The sequence below is a fragment of the Hypanus sabinus genome, chromosome 10, assembly GCF_030144855.1.
Source record: "Hypanus sabinus isolate sHypSab1 chromosome 10, sHypSab1.hap1, whole genome shotgun sequence".
In the NCBI taxonomy this organism is placed as follows: domain Eukaryota; kingdom Metazoa; phylum Chordata; class Chondrichthyes; order Myliobatiformes; family Dasyatidae; genus Hypanus; species Hypanus sabinus.
Window position 1 is genome coordinate 128998660 of NC_082715.1, and position 25150 is coordinate 129023809.

The 25150-nt window shown below is 39.3% G+C and overlaps 1 protein-coding gene across 4 annotated transcripts in view; it reads left to right on the forward strand.

The window, feature by feature from the left end:
* Window positions 1-250: 250 nt before the first annotated feature.
* Window positions 251-25150, forward strand: part of cdk19 (cyclin dependent kinase 19) — a 214740-nt gene continuing 189840 nt past the window's right edge. For all 4 annotated transcript variants that reach the window (XR_009514474.1, XR_009514475.1, XM_059982939.1 and 1 more), the window contains exons 1-2: window positions 251-608; window positions 8006-8081. Coding sequence is in view for 2 of the 4 variants with exons in the window: in XM_059982939.1 (XP_059838922.1) it covers window positions 481-608; window positions 8006-8081 (204 nt within the window). In the remaining 2 variants the exon portion in view is untranslated. The remainder of the gene's footprint in view (window positions 609-8005; window positions 8082-25150) is intronic.

Sequence of the window (25150 nt, forward strand, 5' to 3'; positions counted from 1 at the left end):
TGTATTACAAAATCTTTGCAGAATAACCATTATCTCCACTCGTATCCATCTCGAGTAATAGTTCTGACTTAAGGGGGGGGGGAGAACACACTAAGTTGCCTTTCGCCCGCTCGCTCTCCTTGGACTAATAATCGCTAATGTTAAGGCACCGAAAAACGTATCGGCCATCCGCAGCGCTGCATGACGGGAGATGTAGTTTGAGTCCTTGCGGCACGTCAGCCCTCAGAAAGGCAGGATCGTGGACGGCAGGAACTACAAGCTCCGACATGCTCGGCGGATCGCCATTTGTATGCTGCGAACGTCAACATAACAAACGTACAGTAAATGTCGCCGTGCGAACTTGTTGGAAGAGACCAAAACACGAAATGTGGAAACGATCAATGCCTAAAACTAAATAACTGACACCCGTTTCCTTTTCTTTTGAAAGAAATCCCTCTTCCTGAAAGTATAAATTGTTTACATATTGATGGAGTGACAACCATGGATTACGATTTTAAAACGAAACTGGCAGCGGAGCGAGAGAAAGTAGAAGATCTGTTTGAATATGAAGGTTGCAAAGTGGGTCGTGGGACCTATGGTCATGTTTATAAAGCAAAGAGAAAAGATGGGTAAGAATTTAATGCCGTTCTCGTGGGGGTGCTGATGTTGCTGCCTATACACAAGTTCTCTTTATATAAAAACAATCCTATTTCTGGCTTGCTTGATTCACGTGCTGCACAAACCAGTGTCTGTTTCTGGTTTGTAAATGCGTCGTAACTGCCTGTGTTTACACTCCTTGTGCTATACTCGTTTGATTTGGGCCAAGGGCCCCAGCCTTAATAACGTTTATTTCGGAAACTATTCGTTTAAAGCGCTGTTGATAAGATACATTGATTGCTCGTGATTTTTTTTTATTGTTTTGCTGATAACCAGCCGTAAAACCAGAGCTTGACATACAGTAATTTAATTTACATAATTTTTTGGAATAATCAATCAAAAATGTAATTTCACGTAAGTTAACTTTTGGTGAAATATAACTAATTTTATATACGAGGTATACTCTGATTACAAAAGTAAATCTTACAGTGTTTACATTCTTCTGGTATTACTCAATTGGAAAAAAATATCAAATTGCCATATGTAATAATAGCAGTGCTAACAGTTCGATTTATTAAGGAATAATTGTACAGACATGTTAAAGGAATAATAGCACGGAATTATAGCGAAAGGTGCGACTACAAGCTTTATTTGACAAACGAGTTTTTAAAGGTAGAAGAACTTAAGAAACAAAATTCAGAAGAGTAGGTCTAAAATTTAAAGTTTATTTTGGTAAAGTGGAAAACAATCATATACTGAATTTCAGAGGCAAGTGTAATGAAAGCGCTAAGGATGACACAAATTTGCCTGTCTGTAGTGTTTCAGTTACCTGAACCCAACTTTTTTGTGCTTGCCTATTGCATTAGGGTTTGAATTAAGACATGTAATCTTTTTGATTTTTACCTTTAAATCTGGGGAAAAAACACCTGAGATGTCCTGCTTGAAAAATTATTTTTCCCCTCTGCTTGAACTCTGAACAGGCAATGCATTCATAATTTAAACTTTTATTTATTTGCTTTTAAGAATGCTGCTTAAAAGATGCACATACTCACCTATCACATTTATCAACAGGGTATGCTGGCCAGTCACATGATTTGACCACTTGAGAGATAGCAGCAAATTTTAATAAGATGACATATGTTATGTTATGTTGCTATTCCCAGTTTCAGTATAGCTACACGTAATCAAGATTGAAATGTTTGGATCTCTCCAATAATGATACTCTCTTCTGTACCAAACCAGGACTAAAACCTGAAGAATTAAAGCCATAATTATTTCAAACGGATCTCAGTCCTCTGAGTCAGGATGGGTGATGTAAATATTGTTTCTTGTTCCTGGTAACTGTTCACTGATTTTGTGAGCTTTCCACATCATTTAAGGAATGAATAACTTCTTCTAACTAGAAACATTACAAAGTTCAAATAAATTTATTATAAAGTACATATATGTTACCAGATACCACTTTAAGATTCATTTGTTTGCAGACATTTACATGAAAATAAGTAAATATAATAACGGTTATGAAAAACTATACATAACAAAGATTGACAAACATCCAATGTGCAAACGAGGGCAATTCATACCAACAGTTTTAAAAAATAAATGATTAATACTGAAAACATGAGTTGTAGAGTCCTTGAAAGTGAGTCTATAGATTGGGGAGTCAGTTCAGCGTTGAGGTGAGTGAAATTATCCGTGCTAGTTCAGGAGCCTAGGGAGGAAAAATACCATTCAGTTTTGTTCTGCAGTTCTTCCAGGTGGTTTTCAATAACAGTCAAGACTTTCTGATATCCTTCCTCACTCTCAAGCCCAAGCAGCAGTGGAAGCATTTCAATATTCCTTTTGCAAAATGATTTTTCCAAAGGTTCAGTTTCCTTTTAAATCCAAGAATCTTGTCACTTGAAATCAAAACATTTTCTCCAGAGACTGGTTCAAGTAGCTCATATGTTGAAAAATGTCTGCTAAGTAGGCTAGCTTCTGCAGCCATTCTTCATCTTCAAAGCACCCTGCAAAATCTGGCCTACTATTTTTTTGAAAGTTCACCTTTCAGCTCAAGCACCTTATTGAGAACTCTTCCTTTGCTAAACCACTGCAGATTGGCAGGAGATTAGTGTGCTCTTTGTCTGGATTTTCACACATTTTTTTTAACATACTTGAGTGAACTGGTCTTTGTTTAATAAAGTTAACCTTTTTTGTAGCAACATCTAGAATTTTTTTCATTTTTGACATTTTAGAATTTTTGACATCAGCACCTCTCTGTGAAGAAAGCATTGTGTTGTGACAAAGTCAGAATTTTCTTTTTTTACAGAAACAAAATCTCTCACTGAGCCAACCATTGATGGAGCAACAACAGTACAGATGCCAACACAGTTCTTCCAAGACAGAAATTTTGTTTGCAGATATGAAGACAAAACATTAAATATATCTTGGCCTTTGCTTTTTTCCGGCAGCTCTTTGCAACAGAAGGTTTTCTTGAATTTTACCATGATTTACAAATCTTACAAATGCTACAATGTGACATTTATTGGTGAAATCTGTTGACTCATCAATCTGGATGGTGAAGCTGTCGCTAACCTCTTCACCATCATGTGACATGTCATCAATACATTGACTTATTGTACAGTTTGAGAGTGATACTTTTTCAATTTCTCTTACTGCATCTTGTCCTAGCATTTTACCCAATATAATCTTACATGCTGGCATTATTAGTTTCTCACCAACTGTGTGACTTTTCCTTTTCTGAGTAACAAGTTCTGCTACTAAATGACTTGCTTCCTGAAACGTTTTACTGACTGACTTTATTAACAGAGGTTTTATTCTGTTTTGAGATTTGAATAGCCATTTAAAATAATCAGCACTTTTACATGTCATATGGCTGTCATTTGTAGTTGAGTGTCTTTGCAATTTTGCTGGAGCCATTGCTGCATGTGTAAGTTGTTTGCTACAGACTAGGCACAATGGAATAGGACAACATGGATCACCAGTCCATGGAAAACCCATTGATGAGTAACTGTCATTGTAAAGATGGACATTTTGTGTCCATTGTTGCACTAGTGCAGTAAAAGGAGATAATTGTAATTCTTCATCATTTACCTTAGAATTGTCCGTAGGCCTAACCTAGAACTTCTCTCTTCCATCTCACACCTCTTCATAAAAAATTGTCATATTGGACCATCTTTAGAATGAAAATTTACCTCCAAATTTCTACTACACTAGTAGAGTGTGTTTGCTCCCATAAGTCAGTCAGTGACGCAATGTGGGAGGTAATTTGGGACAGAGAGGCTGACCACAGCCCAAGTTGGGTGAGTCCATTCAATGCTCAGAAAACACATTTCACGCTCACCATTAGCCTACCGTCCTCCCCTCCGTTTAAAACAGCGCTTACCATCAGCCTGCCATCAGCCCCACTGTGCAGTACAATGCCCACCAATTATCAATGGCCTCCCTTATTTTGCATCAAAAGCTGAGAATGAACTCAACCAAATAAATATGGTTCTACTGCACACTGCTATACTGGGCTGAGAGACCTAACGAGATTGCTAGCAGGGTCACTGCCCACCACTGTGAGCGCTAGCATTGTGCTTTGCGCAAATTTCGAAAAACAATGTTTATCTTTTTTAATCATGCTCTCTTGTGGAACTTCCTCTTGAGAAACCCTGGACTAGAGGTCTAAACAACACTGATGTTGATGATAACATTTGGCAGTCAGGCAAATGAATAGCTGTAATCATATATGTTGTAATCACATACAATATCTCAAAATTGTTTTGCTCTTTTCCTCATCCGTATATTCAATATAATCTGGAATTTTTAGTGCTAACCTGATTTAATCTATGATTCCACCCCTACTGGGAACATTATTAACAAATCCTTATTTCTTTATTTAATAAAACCAGTGATAATACCCAATATTTTGGAACACCGAATAAAATAGACCACTTTTTCCCATTTTGTTTTGCATTTGTTTTCAGTGTGCAGGCTTTAGAGGGATTCTGAAAAGATTTAATAGAAATAAATATTACAGAACACAAATAGTACTGTGCAAAGGTCTTAGGTCTAGGGATATAAATGTGCCTAAGACCTTTGCACAGTTATGTACTTCATCTGAGATTGGTTGTTATTTGTATTAACTGGCTGTTACTCTCATAATTCGTTAAGGATGTCCATTATGGAACATTCCTGAACAATAGAAAAGATGTGGAATATAAGAATCAAATGTAATATTGAATTTACATAGAATCTGAACAAATTTAAAACAGGCCGCAGTGTAATGATTGTTATGTAGTTCAGACTATTGCGAGGCTAGTGATTCACAAGTAAGTTATCTGGTAGGGTGAAATTAAAAGAAAGGTTTATAAACTTAAAAAAAAATAAACTGGAGGATGCAGGAGAGGATACTAATGGTTATATCACAGAAGGCAGTTGTCACATCTGTGCCAGATTTATATTAGCCTGATCCAACTGGCTACCCTCAACTCACTGTATTAAGTGTTTTTCTTTCAGATACTTAACCTGGTTATTTTTGGAAGGCAACCGTTGAATCTTCTGCAGCTCTACTTCTATTTCTGATCTTGCATTTTTGACCCTAACCATTCCACGTAATTTTTTTTACTCTCAGCTCACTTCTGATTATCTTGCCAATATTGTTCCCTAGTTTACCAATATAAACAGTTTCTCACAACCTACTCTGTCACTACCTATCAGTGTCTTAATTATCTTAATACTTCTGTTAGATTCCTTTATAGCTTTTAACTATCCATATAACTAAAGTAATTCACCCTAGAATCATTTCAGTAAATCTCTTTCGCATTGTTCCTAAAGTATAACACCAGAACAGGGTACAACATTCCAGCTGTGCCCAACAGTTTGTTAAGATTCAATATGACATTCTTATTCTGTCTTTTTGCTCTGTTATAAAGCTCAGGGCCTGTGTGTTGTTTTAACCATTTTTCTGTCTTGTTGCTTTCCACAAATGCAAATAGTGTGTAACACATGAAGTTGTCCAGACTGCCATCAACTCCCCTGAATGTGCAGATAGTTGGCCTTAACCTCTGCCAATTCCTCATTTACTTCTCTCAACAAACTAGGATGCATCCCACGTGGAGCAGGTGATTTATATCCACTAAGCACTGCTGGCCATTCTCATACCTCCTGTATTTTTTTTAGCTAATGGAAAATGTCAACTACCTGAAATCTCCAGCTGCACGGTCTTTGTTTAGCCCACCTTTTCTTTTACAATTCTTTTACTATTTCCAAGTAAAATATATTTGGATTCTCTTTTAATATTGCTGCTGGTCTTTTTTCATGCTTCCTCTTTTGCATCTCTTAGCTTGTTTGTAACTTCCTCTCAAAATATTCTGTAATCAAGCTAGTTATCACTTCAGTTAATAACTTGGCATAGGGTATATGATCTTCTGCTATATACTCTTAGAAACTACTTTATTAAAGTACCTCCAGTACCTAATAAAGTGGCCACTGAGTGAATGTTCGTGGTCTTCTGCTGTAGCCCACCCACTTCAAAGTTCAATGTGTTGTACTTGCAGAGATGCTGTTTTGTTCATATCTCTTGTAATATAACTTACTGGCATTTGAATTACTATTATCTTCCTGTCAGCTTGAACTAGTCTGGCTATTCTCCTCCCACCTCTCTCATTAACAAGGCATTTACACCCACAAAGCTGCAACGCACTGGATGCTTTTTTGTTTCTCTCACCATTCTCTGTAAACTCTAGAGACTGTTGCTAATGAAAATCCCAGATCAGCAGTTTTTGTGATACTCAAACCACCCTGTCTGGCACCAACAATCATTCCACTCAAAGTCACAGTTTTTGAATGGTGCCAATTGTGTGTTTTGTGTTCAAAAAGCAGTGATTTTTCTCACTGATAATTGGTGAGTAATTATCAGTAAGAGAATTCAGAACTGTTTTGCTCACTGCGGTTTCAAGCATTCAGGCTTGGAGATGCCAGCAACAGCCTGGATTGAAAATGAAACAATATGATGAATTCAACAAGTTAGGAACTACGAAGAATTTGAAGGTGTTGACAGTCATCTTAAATGTTACCATAAAATGAAGATTTGGAGGATGAAATTGTGAAAAGCACTGTTTGAAAGCAGACCACTATCTACACTAGGTCTCTGCACTGGTTCTGTTTATTTGCTGTTAATTGAATGAACATGTCAGCAAACACTGATTGAATTCCTTTGTTGGTAACTGTTAGGAACTAATTCATAATCTTATAGTACTGTAGTCATTTTGGTAGTGTTCTAATTTAATCTGTATTTTATTTAAATAATAATTTGTTACACAGTTAAATAGTAGTTTGTCTCTTCAATACCTTTTTAACTACTTCCATGAAACTTCGGCTATTGTGACAGCTACTTACTTGGGCCAAAATGTACTGGTCTCGATTTGTCCCAATTAACTGGAATCCACTGTATCATATGTTCTCAATATACTTATCTGTACTTATGAGCTCAGCTCACCAAAATGAATTTTGAAATTCAGTGGCCCAACTTAAATAGAATATATTAAACCCCACCTTAAATACAACAAAATGATATTTTATAAGTCCCTTCCCAATATAAATTTGTAATCGTAGAAGTCATCAACTGTCAGATTTTGAACACAAATGAAAATTCTTGTATTTTCTCATCATATGTTAGCATCTGCATTCCTAACATAGCACAATGCTCTCTTCAGTCACAGGCTATAAAATTAGCCACAGCCTTTCTTTACTACTTCAAATATTACAGCGCCTGTACTGAAGGTTTCTCTTACGACAGAGGTGCCACATCGAAAACCATTTATTCCTGCTATAAGATATTTCAGTATGGGAGTGATTGAAAGTTGGTAATTGGAGTCTGTTGTTTTTATTTTTATTTTTTTACTGCATGAAACCGAAAGAAGCTACAGAAAGTTGTAAAATTATTCAGCTCCATCATGGGTACTAGCCCCCATAGTATTCAAGACATCTTCAAGGAGCGGTGCCTCAGAAAAGTGATGTCTATTGTTAAGGACCTTCATCACACAGAGCATGCCCTCTTCTCATTGTTACTATAGGAAGGAGGTACAGAAGCCTGAAGGCACAAAATCAGCTATCAGCAACAGCTGCTTCCCCTTTGCCATACGATTCCTAAATGGACATTGAACCCATGAACACTACCTCACTTTATTTTTAATCTACATTATTTCTGTTTTTGTACTATTTTAATCTATGTAATATACATATATATACTTAGTGTAATTGATTTAATTTTAATTTAATTTTTATTTTTCTATATTGTCATGTATTGTATTGCTGCTGCTAAGTTAACAAATTTCGTGACACATGCCAGTTAGAATTAAACCTGATTCTGAAGAGAAAAAATGTTCGACTTTTGTTTTACCACTTTATTTAGAATTTTTGACCTTTTCATTTCTTTTGGCAGGAATGAGGAGAAAGAGTATGCTCTTAAACAGATTGAAGGAACTGGAATTTCCATGTCTGCCTGCAGAGAGATTGCGGTATGTGTTTATTCTGATGGTTAGTTTTATTGTCCTGATACTTATGAGTGTATGAATTTTGAATATGAACTTTGAAAGGTTTCTAAGGAACATACACAATAATACCTTTGTTAGTTGACTGGAACTGCACAATGATTGTACTTATATTGTTTGCTTCTTCTTGAGCTGCTCTATATCCCTTTATTTGATAACTGAGTTGATCAATAATCATAGGTCAATGATCATTGGGATACCTGATGGGTAGGTAGACATGTACAGGATTTAAAACATTTGGAACCATGTGGATAAACCCATCTGAAAGATGGTGTCTACAGTGCTGAGAGTATTTTTTTTGTTGTTTATTATTGTATTGAGTAAAATATGGCCTGCAGTGGGAATTTCTCACCTAGCTTACTACATCAGGTATCATGAATTTTGCTACATCAATGGTTCATCCATCAGTGGTTCATATATTCTTCTTGCAAGCAGAATTTTTTAATTGTTATTTTTGTAGTAACAATCAGGCATCTATTAATCCCATCATCTTATGAAGCCCTGGGAATTTTTCACTATTCAGTGCCCTGTAACATCTAATACCTTTTCATTTTAATTATCACATATTCTAGAACGTTACCATCCCTTCTCTATCTAGCTTCACATTATATAAATCAGTGATAATTAACTTTAATCTGTACTCTGCATCAGAATCAGAATTGAGATATTTGTATAATACCATATGTTTGTCCTCTAATTCTTCATCCATTTATCTTGTATCCCTTCTTAACCATCCCCATGGTTATCCTAATTATTTCAAATCAGCCACCATCAAAATAACTCTACAGCTTCAGAACTAGACAATTAGTACTAAAGAACTTTACAGCTTCAGAACTAGAGGATTACCGTGCAGGGGCACTGATGCCAATCATCATGAAATGCTTTGAACGGCTGGGTAATGTCACACATCAAAAGCTGCATCCCTGCCACACTGGACATCACCAATGTGCTAATCGACAAAACCGCTCCAGAACAGATGCCATTGAGTCTGTCATGCATCCGGCCCTGACACGCCTAGAAAACAAGGACACTTATGTCAGAATGCTGTTTCTGATTTGATTCTAGCATTCAAGACTATTGTCTCACAGACCCTGGTGAACAAGCTCCTATTCCTCACTGTAAATACACCACTGTGCAACTTTGTTTTCCTAAACAAAAGACCTCAAATGCACAGCTGCTTCTCCCTCCCCATCATCCTCAACATAAGTGCCCGCCAGGGCTATGTGCTGAGCCCACTGCTGTTACACTCTGCTCACATATGATTACATGGCTAAACACCACATTGTCAAGTTTACCTACAGTTTATCACCAATAACAATGAGATATCCTACAGAGAGGAAGTGGAAGAGCTTGAGGCCTGGCGTTGACCTCTTCCTCAATGTCAGCAAGACAAAGGAGATGGTTATTGACTTCAGGAAAAGTCGCACCGCTCACACCATTCTTCACAGTGGCAGCACAGCAGTGGAAACTTCATGACTTTCTATAGATGCGCAACTGAGAGCATCCAAACATGCCGCAAGACTGCGTTGTACAGAAACTGCACTGCAACAGACAGGAGGGCTCTACAACGGGTAGTTAAAACTGCCCAATGCATCTCAGGCACCAGCCTACCCAGCATCAAGGACATGTACACTTAAAGGTGCTGGAGAAAGGCCAGCATACCCACCCTGCTCATGGACTGTTAGTTCCATTCTCATCAGGGAAGAGGCCACGTAGCATCAATGCCAGGACCACTATATTTAAATACAGTTACTTCCCCCAAGCTGTCAGACTGATCAACACCTCCACTCATTAACCCACCCCACCACACTCTCTGCCATCAGTATTTTATAATTTCCTGTCAGAGGCAGCTTATGTACAGATACTCCTGTACCAAGCATTACTTTATAACGTACTACAACCAGTCCGTGTATATAAGCTAACCTTATGTATTTACAGTACTGTACAAAGGTCTTAGGCATATACTGTATGTATATTAGGATGCCTAAGACTTTTGCACAGTGCTGTAATAATTTGATGTGTTGCACTGTACTGCTGCAAAAAAAAACAACAAATTTCATTACAAATGTGAGTAATGAAAAACCTGATTCTGATATGGGTCTGTATTGTGGATTGAGATTGGGATGGGGCAGGGAGAGGGAAATCTTTGTTAGGAAAAGGGAAGGGAGTGGTCAGCACTAACGACAGATACTGTAATGATCAATAAACAAATAGCTTGGAATCAAATTACCTTGCCTGGTGTCTCAAGGCTGGGCGTGTCTACCCGCGTCAGCAACCTCCTTCCCTATCCCCCCCCCCCCCCGCCCCCGGCACTCCTTTTCTGCCACCCGTCTGACACTCTCGCCATTTTTAACCTTTGCTCCTACCAGATTTACAAACTCATTCTCCACTCCACATTGACAAATACAGTACAGTGGAAAGGTATAGGGCATCCTAGCTATTTGTATATGTACCTAAGACTTTTGCACAGTACCATATATTAATTGTTTTTTTTAAATTATGTTCTTTATGCTTGTTGAGTTTTTTTATTATGTTGCATTGGATCAGACGTAATGATCATATTGTTCTCCATTACACTTGAGTACTGAGGAATGAAAATAAATAATCTTGAATGTTGAATCATGAATTTTATCTACATAAGCTGCAACCTTCAGAGATTCTTAGATACAGAGATGAGGTTTCCTTCTGTTTTTCAGTGGTTCATTTTCATCATTATGAATATCCTGGCCTTATTGGTTCCCCCTAGAATGAATCACTGCACATTTTGCAAGAAATAGTTGAGATGTAGTTTGGCTCTGTCTGTGGGTTATTGAAACAACACACACAAAATGCTGGTGGAACACAGCAGGCCAGGCAGCATCTATAGGGAGAAGCACTGTCAAAGTTTTGGGCCGAGACCCTTCGTCAGGCAAACAACACACACAAAAAACGTCGACAGCGCTTCTCCCTATAGATGCTGCCTGGCCTGCTGTGTTCTACCAGCATTTTGTGAGTGTTGTTGTTTGAATTTCCAGTATCTGCAGATATCCTCGTGTTTGCACACAAAATGCAGGTGGTTATTAAGTTTCTTTTAAATTCAGCCTTAGGTCTCATTACTTTCCCCATTTTGATTAATGCTTTCTTTTCTTTCAGTTCCTCATCCTCTTTAGATCTTTCTGCTATTTTCAGGAAGTGATTGTGCACCTTCCGTGAAATCAGAAATTCTTGTTTAATTTCACTGCTAGTTCATTATGCCTTGTAATTTCTCAAGTTAAGTCAAGTTTACTATCGTGTAGTGAAGTATAGATGCAATGAAAATCTTTGGTGCAGCATCTCACAGGCATGTAGGTACAGACACCACACACAATACAAGTCAGTAAAGACAGAGCAATAAAAAAACTGCAAAAAACATGACACCAGTCCAAAAATAAAACTCACAGTCAGAGACAAGTCCATTGTAGTGCAAGAATCGTCGTTTTTTTCTTGAGATAGAATTGAGTTTGTGCATGTCAATTCAATAACCTGATGATTATAGAAAATAGCTGTTTCTGAGCCTGCTAGTGTGGAGTTAAAGTTTCCATTCCTTCTGCCTGAAGGTAGTAATGAGAAGAAGGCATGACGTGTGTGGTAGGGAGCCTTGATGACAGAAATGCCTTCCTGAGGCATTGGTCCTATAGATGCTGTCAATGGTGAGGAGAACTGTGCCAATGATGGACTAAGCTGTGTCCACTATGTTTGGCAGCCTTTTGAATTGCCATACCAGACTGTTCAAGGATTCAATGATTCAAGATTGTTTAATGTCATTTTCTGTACACAAGTGTAAAGGAGAACAAAATAATTGTTACTGTGGATCTGATGTAGCATATAAAAACACATTCAAATGTAGAACACAATAATTAAAAAGCACAATAAATATAAATATATGATAGCTTCTAGACCTAATTTGATTATATGTATAGTATGTGACGTTAGGTTCAGGACTGTCTGTACATAAACTGACTCTGACAGGAAATGATAAAATAGTGGTGGTGGGTGGGTTAGTGGGGGAAGGCATTGATCAGCCTTACTGCTTGGGAAAATAACTGCTTTTGAGTCTGGTGGTTCTGGTGTGGATGTTATGTAGTCTCCTCCCTGATAGGAGTGGGACAGGCAGGCCATGAGCAAGGTGGGTAAGATCCACATGATGTTACTGGCCGGTTTTTGGCACCTTTCTGTATATATGTCTGATAGCAGGTAGGCTGGTGCTGGTGATGCATTGGGCAGGTTTGATTACTCATTGTACAGCTTTCCTGTCTACCACAGTGCAGTTTCGCTCTCTACTGCGCATCTGTAGAAGGTCTGGAATGTTGATGTGCATAGTGCAACTCTCTTAGCCTCAGAAAGTAGATATGTTGGTGAGCTTTCTTGATAGTGTTGGATGTGGTCTTGGACCAAGAACGGTTTTGTGAGATGAGTACTCCCAGGAGTTTGAAGCTACCCACCGTTTCCATTGCTGTTCTAACAATGTAAACAGGGATGTGAGTAATGCATGTTGCAGCCAGTCAGGATTCTCCTGACTCAGTCTGAAAATAACCCGCATTAACTTTTCTTAATCTATTTCTTTTGACAATCTATAAGAGTTATTACAATCAGTTTTTATTTCATGTTTCCTCATGACATAGAAGAAGACTGTTCATCCCATTGAATCTATGCCAGTTCTCAGAGCGTTCCCATTCCCCCTTTTAAATTCCGTCTAACTTATTAGAGGAAAGATTCTGCCTTGGATAATGCTGTGGCTGATTGGCAGGAGGCAACAAGTGGGAACAAAGGCAGCCTGTGATGCAATTAGTTATTTTCATGTTATATTTCAATGATTTGGATGATGGAATTGATAGCTTTGTTGAAAAGTTTGCAAACGATTTGAAGGTAGTTGGAGGACAGGTAGTTTTGAGGAAGTAGAGAGGCTACAGAAGGACAGACAGATTAGGAGAATGGGCAAAGAAATGGCAGATGGAATACAGTGTCAGGAAGTGTATGGTCATGTACTTTGGTAAAAGAATTGGAAAGGTCGACTATTTTCTAAATGGAGAAAAAATATAAAAAACTGAAATGCAAAGGGAGTTGGGAGTACTTGTAGATGATTCTCTAAAGGTTAATTTGCAGGTTGAGTCTGGTGAGGAAGGCAAGTGCAATGTTAGCATTCATTTCAAGGGGACTAGAATATAAAAGCAAGTATGTAATGTTAAAACTTTATAAAGCACTGGGAGTATTGTGAGCACTTTTGGGCCCCTTGTCGTAGAAAGGATATGCTGACACTGGAGAGGGTTCTAAGGAGGTTCATGAAAATGATTTCAGGATTGAATGGTTTGTCATATGAAGAGTGTTTGATGGCTCCAGGCTTGTATTCACTAGAATACAGAAGAATAAAGGGTGACCTCATTGAAACCTATCGAATGATGGAAGTCCTTGACAGAGTAGATGTGGAGAGGATGTTTCCTATGGTAGGAGAGTCTAAGGGCAGAGGACATAGCATCAGAATAGAGAGGCGTCCTTTTAGAATGGAGGTGAGGAGGAAGTTCTTTAGCCAGAGAGGGGTGAATAGACAATAGACAATAGGTGCAGAAGTAGACCATTCGGCCCCTCGAGTCTGCACCGCCATTCTGAGATCATGGCTGATCATTCACTATCAATACCCAGTCCCTGCCTTGTCCCCATATCCCTTGATTCCCCTATCCATCAGATATCTATCTAGCTCCTTCTTGAAAGCATCCAGAGAATTGGCCTCCACCGTCTTCTGAGGCAGTGCATTCCACACCTCCACAACTCTCTGGGAGAAGAAGCTCTTCCTCAACTCTGTTTTAAATAACTGACCTCTTATTCTCAATCCATGCCCTCTGGTACTGGACTCTCCCAACATCTGGAACATATTTCCTGCCTCAATCCTATCAAATCCTTTAATTATCTTAAACGTTTCAATCAGATCCCCTCTCAATCTCCTCAATTCCAGCGTGTACAAGCCCAATCTCTCCAATCTCTCTGCGTAAGTCAGCCCTGCCATCCCAGGAATCAACCTAGTGAATCTGCGCTGCACTTCCTCAATTGCCAGAATGTCCTTCCTTAAACCTGGAGACCAAAACTGTACACAGTATTCCAGGTGTGGTCTCACCAGGGCCCTGTACAAATGCAAAAGGACATCCTTGCTCTTGTACTCAATTCCCCTTGTAACAAAGGCCAACATTCCACTTGCCCTCTTCACTGCCTGTTGCACTTGCTCATTCACCTTCATTGACTGGTGAACTAGGACTCCTAGGTCTCTTTGCATTTCTCCCTTACCTAACTCTACACCGTTCAGACAATACTCTGCCCTCTTGTTCCTGCTTCCAAAGTGGATAACTTCATATTTATTCACATTGAATGACATCTGCCAAGTATCTGCCCACTCACCTAGCCTATCCAAGTCTCCCTGTATTCTCCTAAAGTCCTCTTCGCATGTCACACTGCCACCCAGTTTAGTATCGTCAGCAAACTTGCTGATATAGTTTTCAATGCCCTCATCTAAATCGTTGACATAAATCGTAAAGAGCTGTGGTCCCAATACAGAGCCCTGTGGTACCCCACTAGTCACCTCCAGCCAGTCTGAGAAACACCCATTCACTGCTACCCTTTGCTTTCTATCTGCCAACCAGTTTTCTATCCATGTTGAAACCCTGCCCCCAATGCCATGAGCTCTGATTTTACTCACCAATCTCCTATGTGGCACCTTATCGAATGCCTTCTGAAAATCTAGGTACACAACATCCACTGGCTTACCCTCGTCTAACATCCTTGTTACACCCTCAAAAAACTCCAACAGATTAGTCAAGCATGATTTGCCCTTGGTAAATCCATGCTGGCTCGGCCTAATCCTATTTCTGCCATCAAGATGTGCCACTATTTCGTCCTTAATAATGTACTCAAGCATCTTCTTAGGCTAACAGGGTGATAGTTCTCCGTTTTCTCCTTCCCTCCCTTCTTGAAAAGTGGGATAACATTAGCCACTCTCCAATCTTCAGAAACTGATCCTGAATCTAAGGAACATTGGAAGATGATTACCAATGCATCCGCAATTTCCTGAGCCACCTCTTTTAGAACCCTCGGATACAGACCATCTGGACCCGGGGATTTATTCTGTGGAATTCTTTGCCACGGGCGGCGGTGGAGGTCAAGTCTTTATGTATATTTAATGCAGAGGTTGATAGATTCTTGATTGGTCAGGGCATGAAGGAATATGGGGAGAAGGCAGGATATTGGAGCTGAGAGGAAAATTGGATGAGCCACAATGAAATAGTGGAGCAGACCTGATGGGCCAAAATGGCCTAATTCTGCTCCTACATCTGATGGTCTTATTCTTCCTTCATTCCTTTCAACTCCTCTTAAATTTTGTCACTAACCTACATATTAGGGGCATTTTACAGTGGCCAAATAATCTACCAACCCTCATGCCTTTAGGATATGGAAAAATAGGAACATCTACACGAAAGTTGAAATAATTGCAGATTCTGGAAATCTGACAGAAACAGAAAATGCTGGAAATGCTCAGTAGGTAGGGTGCATCTGTGAGTCATTGTTCTCTACTTATCTCTCAGAGAATCAAAATCTCTTTATTGCCAGCTACTGTACAGGCACAAAATGCCAGGCAGCATCCAGGAGAAGATTACAGTTGACGTTTCAGGCTGAAACCGTTCGGCAGAGTGTGTTGCTTAGAATCCCAGCATCTGCAGATGTTCTCTAGTTTGTCACTTTATAGCCAGTATGTGAAACATACCAGAATCGATTATGCTTCTGTGCCACGCATAAACCTTCAGGACAATACCATAATAGAGAACACCATATCAACCAACAATTTACAAGACAATAGTGCAAACAACCACGAGCAATCAACAATTAACAGAATAGTCATGTGAAAATGTTGATAAGTAAATGTGAACTTATGATCAGACTCAATAATTATCAAGGAGAGCAGGAAATACTATTTAACGTTGTTAAAGGAAAATTAGGGTATTATACCTGAATGAGTTTTGTTGAGAAGCTGAATAGCTTCTGGAAAGAAGCTTCAGATGTGATGTGTAGTCCTGACGGTGATGGACGTAGCATCTCTCTGATGGCAATTTGGTGAATAGGTGACTGCTAGGGTGGGTGGAGTCCGCAAAACATTTTTCAGTTCTTTTCTTTGTGCTAGTGACGAACAAGTGTTTAAATGTTGGTAGCTGACAGCCAATGATCTCTGCTGCATGGCCCACTCACTGCAGTTTGGACGGAGAGGGAGGAGGCGGCAGGAAACCAAATGTGATAAGGTGGTCACAACCCTCTCAATGATGGCTCTATAAAAATCCATCAGGATATGCCCTGAGATGTTAAGTTTCCTAAACTGGTATAGGGAGAACAATCTCTGCTGGGCTTTCGTAGTGAAGAGCATAAAGTGCTTGTCCCACTTCTATGTATAAGTAATGATGGTCCTCAGGAATCTGAATGACTCAACCACAGTCACAGCCTGACCATTGATTTCTAAAGGGTGGAGTGTTGGCAGAAGTTGATCCTCATTTCCACTGTCTTAATAGCATTAAGCTCCAAGTTGTTAGGAGCATACCATGCTGCAAGATGGTCTACCTCTTTTTGATAGCAGGTCACATCATTATCAGAGATGAGATAAAGTTCATGTCATCCGCGAACTTTAGGGTTTTAATGGATTTGTCTGTGGCGGTACAGTCATTTGTATAAAGAGAGATCAGGAAGGGGTGAAAGAAAACTACCCTGGGGAGAACCTGTGCTTATAGACCCTTTGCCAGAACAGAAAAGGAAATATAAGGACACTGGGAAAACATGGGCACTGGACACAGTACTAGAGATTAGAATTGAACCTGTTTACTGATGTCTTGAGGCAGCTGCTTCATTTGTTGTACTGTTCAGTAGATTACTCTCAAATTTCTACATTCCCTTTTCTTTATCAATGCTTTTGACCACATATGCTAAATGATGACATTTTCTTAGGCTTTGTGCCTATTTCTGTTTTTGGCAATATTACTTGCCTTTTCCTTTGAACCAATATCATCTTTAAGTTGTTAGTCACAGTTTTTCCTGTTTGTGCCTTTAGTGAATATACTTGACAAAACAAATTGATGAATGTAGGGCAGTGGATGTGATGTATATGGATTTTGAAAAGCCTGGAGACTTGGGATCCTGAAAAATGTGGCTGCAAAGATTCAGAATTGGGTTGTCCACAGAAGACAGAAGGTGGCAGTAGTTGGTGTTTTCTACCTGGACGTTGGTGACCAGTGGTGTTCCACAGGCTTATCATGGTGGTATTGTGGATAATGTCGAAGGCTGTTACAGGTTACAACAAAATGCAACACTGCATGGCAGTGGTAGATGGAGTTCAGAGTGGAAAATTGTGAAGTGATATATTTTGGAAGATCAAATTGAGAGGAAGAGTACAAAATTACAATTGGATTCAAACTTTAAAAAATTCAAAGTAAATTTATTATCAAAGTACATGTATATCACTATAAACAACCATGAGATTCATGTTCATGTAGGTACTGTATTTGCATTAAGTACAAGAAACACAATTGAGTCAATGAAAGACTACACTTAGCAGGACGGGCAAAAAAAATGTGCAAAAGACAGCAGGTTGTGCAAATACAAAAGAAAGGGAAAATAATTAATTAATAACTAAACAAACAAACAAACAAACAAGTAAGCAAGCAAGCAAGCAATGAGTCCATAGGTTGTGAGGGCAATTCAGTGTTGGGGTGAGTGAAGTTATCTCTCCTGGTTCAAAAGCCTGATGATAGTAACTGTTCCTCATCCTGGTGGTGTGGGTCCTGAGGCTCTTGTAACTTCTTCCTGATGGTAGCAGCAAGGACAGAGCATTCTCAGCAATGTGGAAGAACGAAAGGATCTAGAGGTCCATAGTTCTCTCAAAGTTGCAGTACAAGTTAATAGGGTGGTTAAGAAAGTGTATGGAGTGTTGACCTTCCTTAGTCGATGATTAAGTTCAAGAGCAATGAGCTAATGTTGCAGCTCTATAATACTCAGGTTAGACCTCAGATGGAGCATTGTGTTCAGTTCTGGTTGCGTCATTATAGGAAGGATGTGGAAGCTTTGGAGAGGGGCAGAGTAGATTTATCCAGATACTGCCTGGATTAGAGAGTGTGTCTTATAAGAATAAGTTGAGTGAGGAGGGAGAGAGGTGATTTGATAGAAGTATACAAAGTGATGAGAGGCAAGGATAGATTGGACAGCCAGAGACTTTTTCTCAGGCCTGAAATATAATGGGGCATAATGTTAAAGTGTAGGATGCGCTGTCAGAGATAGGTTTTTACACAGAGAGTGGTGGGTACCTGGAACAAAGTGGCAAGGGTGGTAGTAGAGGCATATAAATGAGGGACATTTAAGAGATTCTGAGATAGGCACTTAAATGGAGGGCTATTGGGAGGGAAGTGTTTAATTGATTTCAGAGTACAATATCATGAGTTGAAGGTCCTGTACTCTGCTGTATTTTCTATGTTGTAAACAATATACTAATTATTTAAATATTAACTATTGCTTGCTTTGCTTCCCAGTGTACTCTAGATTAGCCTGTGGGAAATGGTTCCTAGATGGGAGGAGCTGGATCAGCAAGGTCTGGAACAAAACAGCATTATTTGTAGTTTTATCCCATGAAGATTGCATTTCCCATTAGTTGATTTGTGTTGTGCAATACATACTGGAGTGACTAAATGGGAAACCTTGCTTAGTATTCTTTCTCAATTTTTTTTCCTGTAGATTCTGTGATGGCAGTGCATTTGTTTTACTGATACCAAGTTAGTGACTCAATGGTGAAGTGGTTAGTGCTTCTGCATCTTAGAGCTGGGGGAAAATATATTTTTCTATTCCCAGCCTCTAAGTGAAAAGAAGTTGTTATATTGTATAATCATAAATGTTTTATTGCTTTCAAGCCTTAGGGTGATTTGTAGCACTGTTGCAAAAGTCTGTGAATACACGCCCCATTCCAATATCTTGAGCAATTATGCTGATTCTTCAGTTCAGTAGATGTGCACTGTTGGAAGTGTTGTTCCTTGAATGACATTAAATTGAGATACTGCTCAAGTTAATGCAAATACAGTGGCATGCAGAAGTTTGGGCACCCTGGTCAAAATTTCTATTACTATGAATAGCTAAGCGAGTAAAAGATGACCTGATTTTCAAAAGGCATAAAGTTAAAGATGACACATTTCTTTAATATTTTAAGCAAGATTACTTTTTTATTTCCATCTTTTACAATTTCAAAATAACAAAAAAGAAAAAGGGCACAAAGCAAAAGTTTGGGCACCCAGCATTGTCAGTACTTAGTAACACCCCCTTTGGCAAGTATCACAGCATGTAAAGGCTTTCTGTAGCCAGCTAAGAGTCTTTCATTCTTGTTCGGGGGATTTTCGTCCATTCTTCCTTGCAAAAGGCTTCTAGTTCTGTGAGATTCTTGGGCTGTCTTGCATGCACTGCTCTCTTGAGGTCTATCCACAGATTTTTGATGATGTTTAGGTCGGGGGACTGTGAGGGCCATGGCAAAACCTTTAGCTTGCACCTCTTGAGGTAGTCCATTGTGGATTTTGAGGTGTGTTAGGATCATTATCCTGTTGTAGAAGCCATCCTCTTTTCACCTTCAGCTTTTTAACAGATGGTGTAATGTCTGCTTCCAGGATTTGCTGGTACTTAATTGAATTCAGTTCTTCCCTCTACCAGTGAAACGTTCCCCGTGCCACTGGCTGCAACACAAGCCCAAAGCATGATCGATCCACCCCTGTGCTTAACAGTTGGAGAGGTGTTCTTTTCATGAAATTCTGCACCCTTTTTTCTCCAAACATACCTGTCCTCATTGCAGCCAAGAAGTTCTATTTTAACTTCATCAGTCCACAAGATTTGTTTCCAAAATGCATCAGGCTCGTTTAGATGTTCCTTTGCAAACTTCTGACACTGAATTTTGTGGTGAGGATGCAGGAAATGTTTTCTTCTGATGACTCTTTCATGAAGGTCATATTTGTGCAGGTGTCACTGCACAGTAGAACAGTGCACCACCACTCCAGAGTGTGCTAAATCTTCCTGAAGGTCTTTTGCAGTCAAATGGGGGTTTTGATCTCTCTTTCTAGCAATCCTAGAGCAGTTCTCTTGGAAAGTTTTCTTGGTCTACCAGACATCATCTTGACCTCCATTGTTCCTGTTAACTGCCATTTCTTAATTACATTACGAACTCAGGAAACGGCTACCTGAAACGTTTTGCTATCTTCTTTTATCCTTCTCCTGCTTTGTGGGCATCATTTATTTTAATTTTCAGAGTGCTAGGCAGCTGCTTAGAGGAGCCTATGGCTTCTGATTGTTGGAGACAAGGTTTGAGGAGTCAGGGTATTTATAAAGCTTTGAAATTTGCATCACCTGTCCTTTCCTAATGATGACTGTGAACAAGCCATAGCCCTAACAAGCCAATTAAGGTCTGAGACCTTGGTAAAAATTAACTGAGAGCTTAAATCTTTTGGAGTGCCCAAACTTTTGCATGGTGCTCTTTTCCTTTTTTTCACTCTAAAATTGTACAAAACAAAAATAATGCATTAATCTTGCCTAAAATGTTGAAAATAATGTTTCATTTTTTAACTTTATGACTTTTGGAGATCAGTTCATCTTCTACTCACTTAACTACTCACAGTAACAGAAATTTTGACCAGGGGTGCCCAAACTTTTGCATGCCTCTGTATGTGAAGAACCACTTTTTATCATCTAAGACTTGTTATAAACATGCAAATGATTTTTGGATGTGTTTACACACACACTGTAAATTATACTATGTAAAATAATTTAATTGACAAAATTAACCATAACATTTATCCAAAAAATGTTGATGTTTAATCTGTAGTTAAATTGTCTGCACTTCTGCTTGAAATATTGGTGTTTGTTCATTTGAAACTTGATGCATTTCAGAGTGGAATTCAAGGATTCTTCAGACTGAATATTTCTCCAATGGTATCCTGTCATTGACTAAGTTTTAATTCTAAAGCTACATGATAGCTTAAATCAATAAAAGATGATAATATTTGTAATATTAATCCCTTAATATATATGGATGTGATGCTGACATACACTTAGGTTGCGCTGGGACACACCATCAATGATGTAACCTGGGGTGATCGGTTGTTTTGTGTCCAGGTGACCTAGCGAGGGTTATTGGGCCCCGGTTTATGTCTCAGCAGCATTGGGTCATAAGAACATTAGAAATAGGAGCAGGAGTAGGCCATCTGGCCCATCGAGCCTAATCTGCCATTCAATAAGATCATGGCTGATCTGGCCATAGAGTCATCTCCACCTACCTGCCTTTTCCCTATAGCCCTTAATTCCCCTACCATGCAAAAGTCTATTCAACTTTGTCTTAAGTACATTTACTGAGGTAGCCTCCACTGCATCATTGGGCAGAAAATTCTACAGATACACTACTCTCTGGGAAAAGCAGTTCCTCCATCTACGTCCCAGATCTATTCCCCTGAATATTGAGGCTATGTCCCCTAGTTCTAGTCTCACCTATCAGTTGAAACTACTTTCCTGCCTTTATCTTATCTATCTCTTTCATAATTTTATATATTTCTATAAGATCTCCTCTTTTTCTTCTGAATTCCAGCGAGTACAGTCCCAGACAACTCAATTTCTCCTCATAGACTAACCCCCTCTTCTCTGGAATCAACCTGGTGAACCTCCTCTGCACCACCTCCAGAGCCAGTATATCCTTCCTCAAGAAAGGAAACAAGAACTACACACAATATTCCAGGTGCGGACTCACCAGTACCCTGTTTAGTTGCAGAATAACCTCCCTGCTTTGCAATTGAATCCCTCTAGCAATGAAGGCCAACATTCCATTTGCCTTCTTGATAGCCTGCTGCACCTGAAAACCAACCTTTTGTGATTCATGCAGCAGCACTCCCAAGTCCTTCTTCATAGCAGCATGCTGCAATCTTTTACCAATTAAATAATGATCTGATCTTTCATTTTTCCTTCCAAAGTGGATGACCTCACATTTACCAACATTGTATTCCACCTGCTAGACTTCTGCCCACTCACTTATCCTACCTATATCTTCTGAACAATTTGCTTTTCTGCTCAGTTTGTATCATCAGCAGACTTAGATACACTACACTCGGTCCCCTCTTCCAGATCGTTAATGTCACACTTCTTGATCCATAACTATTTGGAGGCTTTGCAGCCTCTGTAATGCCAAGCAGAGGGTTGGTTTTGCAGGGTGATTAAAACCACTTCACCCCACCTGTATAGGCTCGCATCGTGCCTCCACCCCGTCTCTGGCATTGCTTTACCAGATCCTGGTATTTTGTTTTCTTATATAACCCTAGGCTCGGCTACCGGCTTAATCTAGGGGAAGACAGCTCCTGGCCCGGCCAAACTTAAGAAATCTTGTTTGTATGGATGCTACGTGATGTTTCCCCTGTTACAAGTCAGTACCACGAAATAACGAACAGTACACAATATGCAATAAAACAACTGAGCCTTATAGTTCTTAATTTGACTATATAGTTAGTAAAGAAACAAAAAAGATAAGGGGCCCATTCTTATGAAACAGTCTAATGTGCAATGTTGGAGCTCACGGTTCTGTCCATTTGTTCCCCGTCGACCTTCTCCTACGTTTCAGACCCTCGCTCCAAGTCCACTCTGTGCGGCGGTCCACCAACTCTCTCCATTTGTGACTTCTCTCTTAATCTCTTGCTGACAGAAGACCGCAAATTCCTTCTCTCAGCCCTATAAGAAAGAAACAACAGGCCTCTCATTGGATGGCACACATTCCAAAGCCCCCATTAGCTCTAAGATAAGAAAGAAACAACATGCCTCTCATTGGATGACACACATTCCAAAGCCCTCATCATCTCTAGTCATAACCCAAACATTGCTGCTACAGACAAACCATTACATTAGCAGTGAAACCTTACAGCATGTTACACTTACTCTCAAACTCCTCCTCAATCTGGTCTTCCCAAGGCACTATCAGTTCTACTGTGACCATCTGTTTTGAGGTTTCTGAGATAATTACCATGTCAGGCCTCTGTGATGATGATCCAATGAAGTCAGGGAACTTTAATATTATGTTGATAAATTTGACCAAATGTCTGATCACATTTTACTGATCTGGAATCCATGTGGTGTTTTAAATACTGCTCAAAAAGGAAGCTGATAGAAATAAAATATATATTTGTAGTATTATTCTAACTTATGGTCATTTTTATGTATTAAACTGTATTGCTGCCTCTAATGACAATTTTCAGGACGTGCCAGTGATATTAAACATGATTCTGATTCTGAATTTGGAAGTAAATCAGAAGAATATGTCCTTGATGCTATGCTTATTCCAAGAAATTTTCTTTCCTATTATTTACTGTTTTCCATTTATTTGTTCATCAGATAACTAATACCCGCAGTGAAGATCAGAAGTTGATGGGTTGGGTGGGGGTAGTGGTACATAACTAACAACAATTAAACAAAGCCCTCATTGAATGTGTGATTCATAGAGTATGTTTAAGACAATTTTTTGTCAATGAACTAACTAGGGAGCCAACACACTACCTGACACGCTGCACTAAGGCACGGAGTTTTCTGTTATGAGCCACGATTAGTTACGTATTTTTTGGTAATGGATACTCTGGGGAACTTTGATCATAATAACTCAGAATTTTGTTTTGAGATTGAGAGTTCTGATAACCATTAGGTCTGAATCAGTAAATTACCTGCTTTCTAGATTCTCAGTGACCTGAGATATTTCCATCAGTTTTTGTGACTTGGATTGTGACTGTTTGTAAAGTCCATCAAGCAACATATATGGAGGCAAAGGGATGGTTGATTTTTGCCTGTCACTCACATACTGCATGCACCTTCTTGTTCTTCTACCCCCTTTCCCATTATCTGGCTTTTATGTGGTTCCATTTATCATCCTTATTACTTATCAGATTCAAGGATCTGCAGACTCTTGCATTTCCACTTATCACCTTACAGCCTGTCTCTACCTTCAGCTGTTTTACCCCTATCTGGATCCATCTGCCTCTCCCACTTTGCTCTCTCTCCTTCTCAATCTCTACCCATCACCCACCAGGAACCTGTTCCCATCTCCCTCCTTGAATGAGTGTATCTTTTGCCTGCCAGTCCTTGTCTCAGCCTCCCTTTCATCTTGTCTCTCCTGTACTCTCTCAGTTTTTATGCAAGATCTCGACCCAAAGCCAACCTTTTACTTCTACAGATGCTGGTTGACCAGCTTAGTTTCTCCAGCAGTGAGATTTTTTTCCTGCAGATTCCAGTATCTGCAGGCCTCTCTTCTGTTAACATTTGCTAATTTATGGTTACTATGGATTCATTTTTTGAAAAGGAAATTGTGTTTTTTGAGGGTGTACCTATCAGGGTAGTTCAAGTGGAACTGGTTTATGTAATATACTTAGATTTTTGAAAGATACGAATGAGGATGTTAAACAAGATTAGGGGATAATTACATTGAGCATGTGTGTATCAAGTGTGGTGAACTAGATATACCTGTCTGGACATGCCCCCTGCTGACTGCTTCTGTGGCTCCTCCCACAGACCCCGGAATAAAGGCGATTGAGGCCTGAGCCCGGCCTCTCTGTCTCCAGGATGTAGTATGGTGGTCAACCACTGCTTGTTCCTTCTTCCAGTCAATAAAAGCTGATATCTCGCCTTTACGTCTCAGAGAAAGTTATTGATGGTGCATCAATTTTATTGACTGGAAGTTTTAAAACATGGAAAACGTTTTACGTTTGGAAAGATTGGATTTGGACCCCTAAGACCCTGAAGCAGCTTTTGCCTTTGAACTCTGGCTTGCATGCTTCCAATCGTACTTGGAGGAGGTTAGTGCAACTGAACCCACTGTTATGCACCAAATTCTCCTCCCAAGGGTCACCCCGAAAGTTTACTCACTTATCAGAGGCCTTTTTCTTTTCTTTTTCAATCTTTTTATTAAATTTCATATATAAAAAAAAACAACACAAAATAATGAATAGATTACAGATTCAATA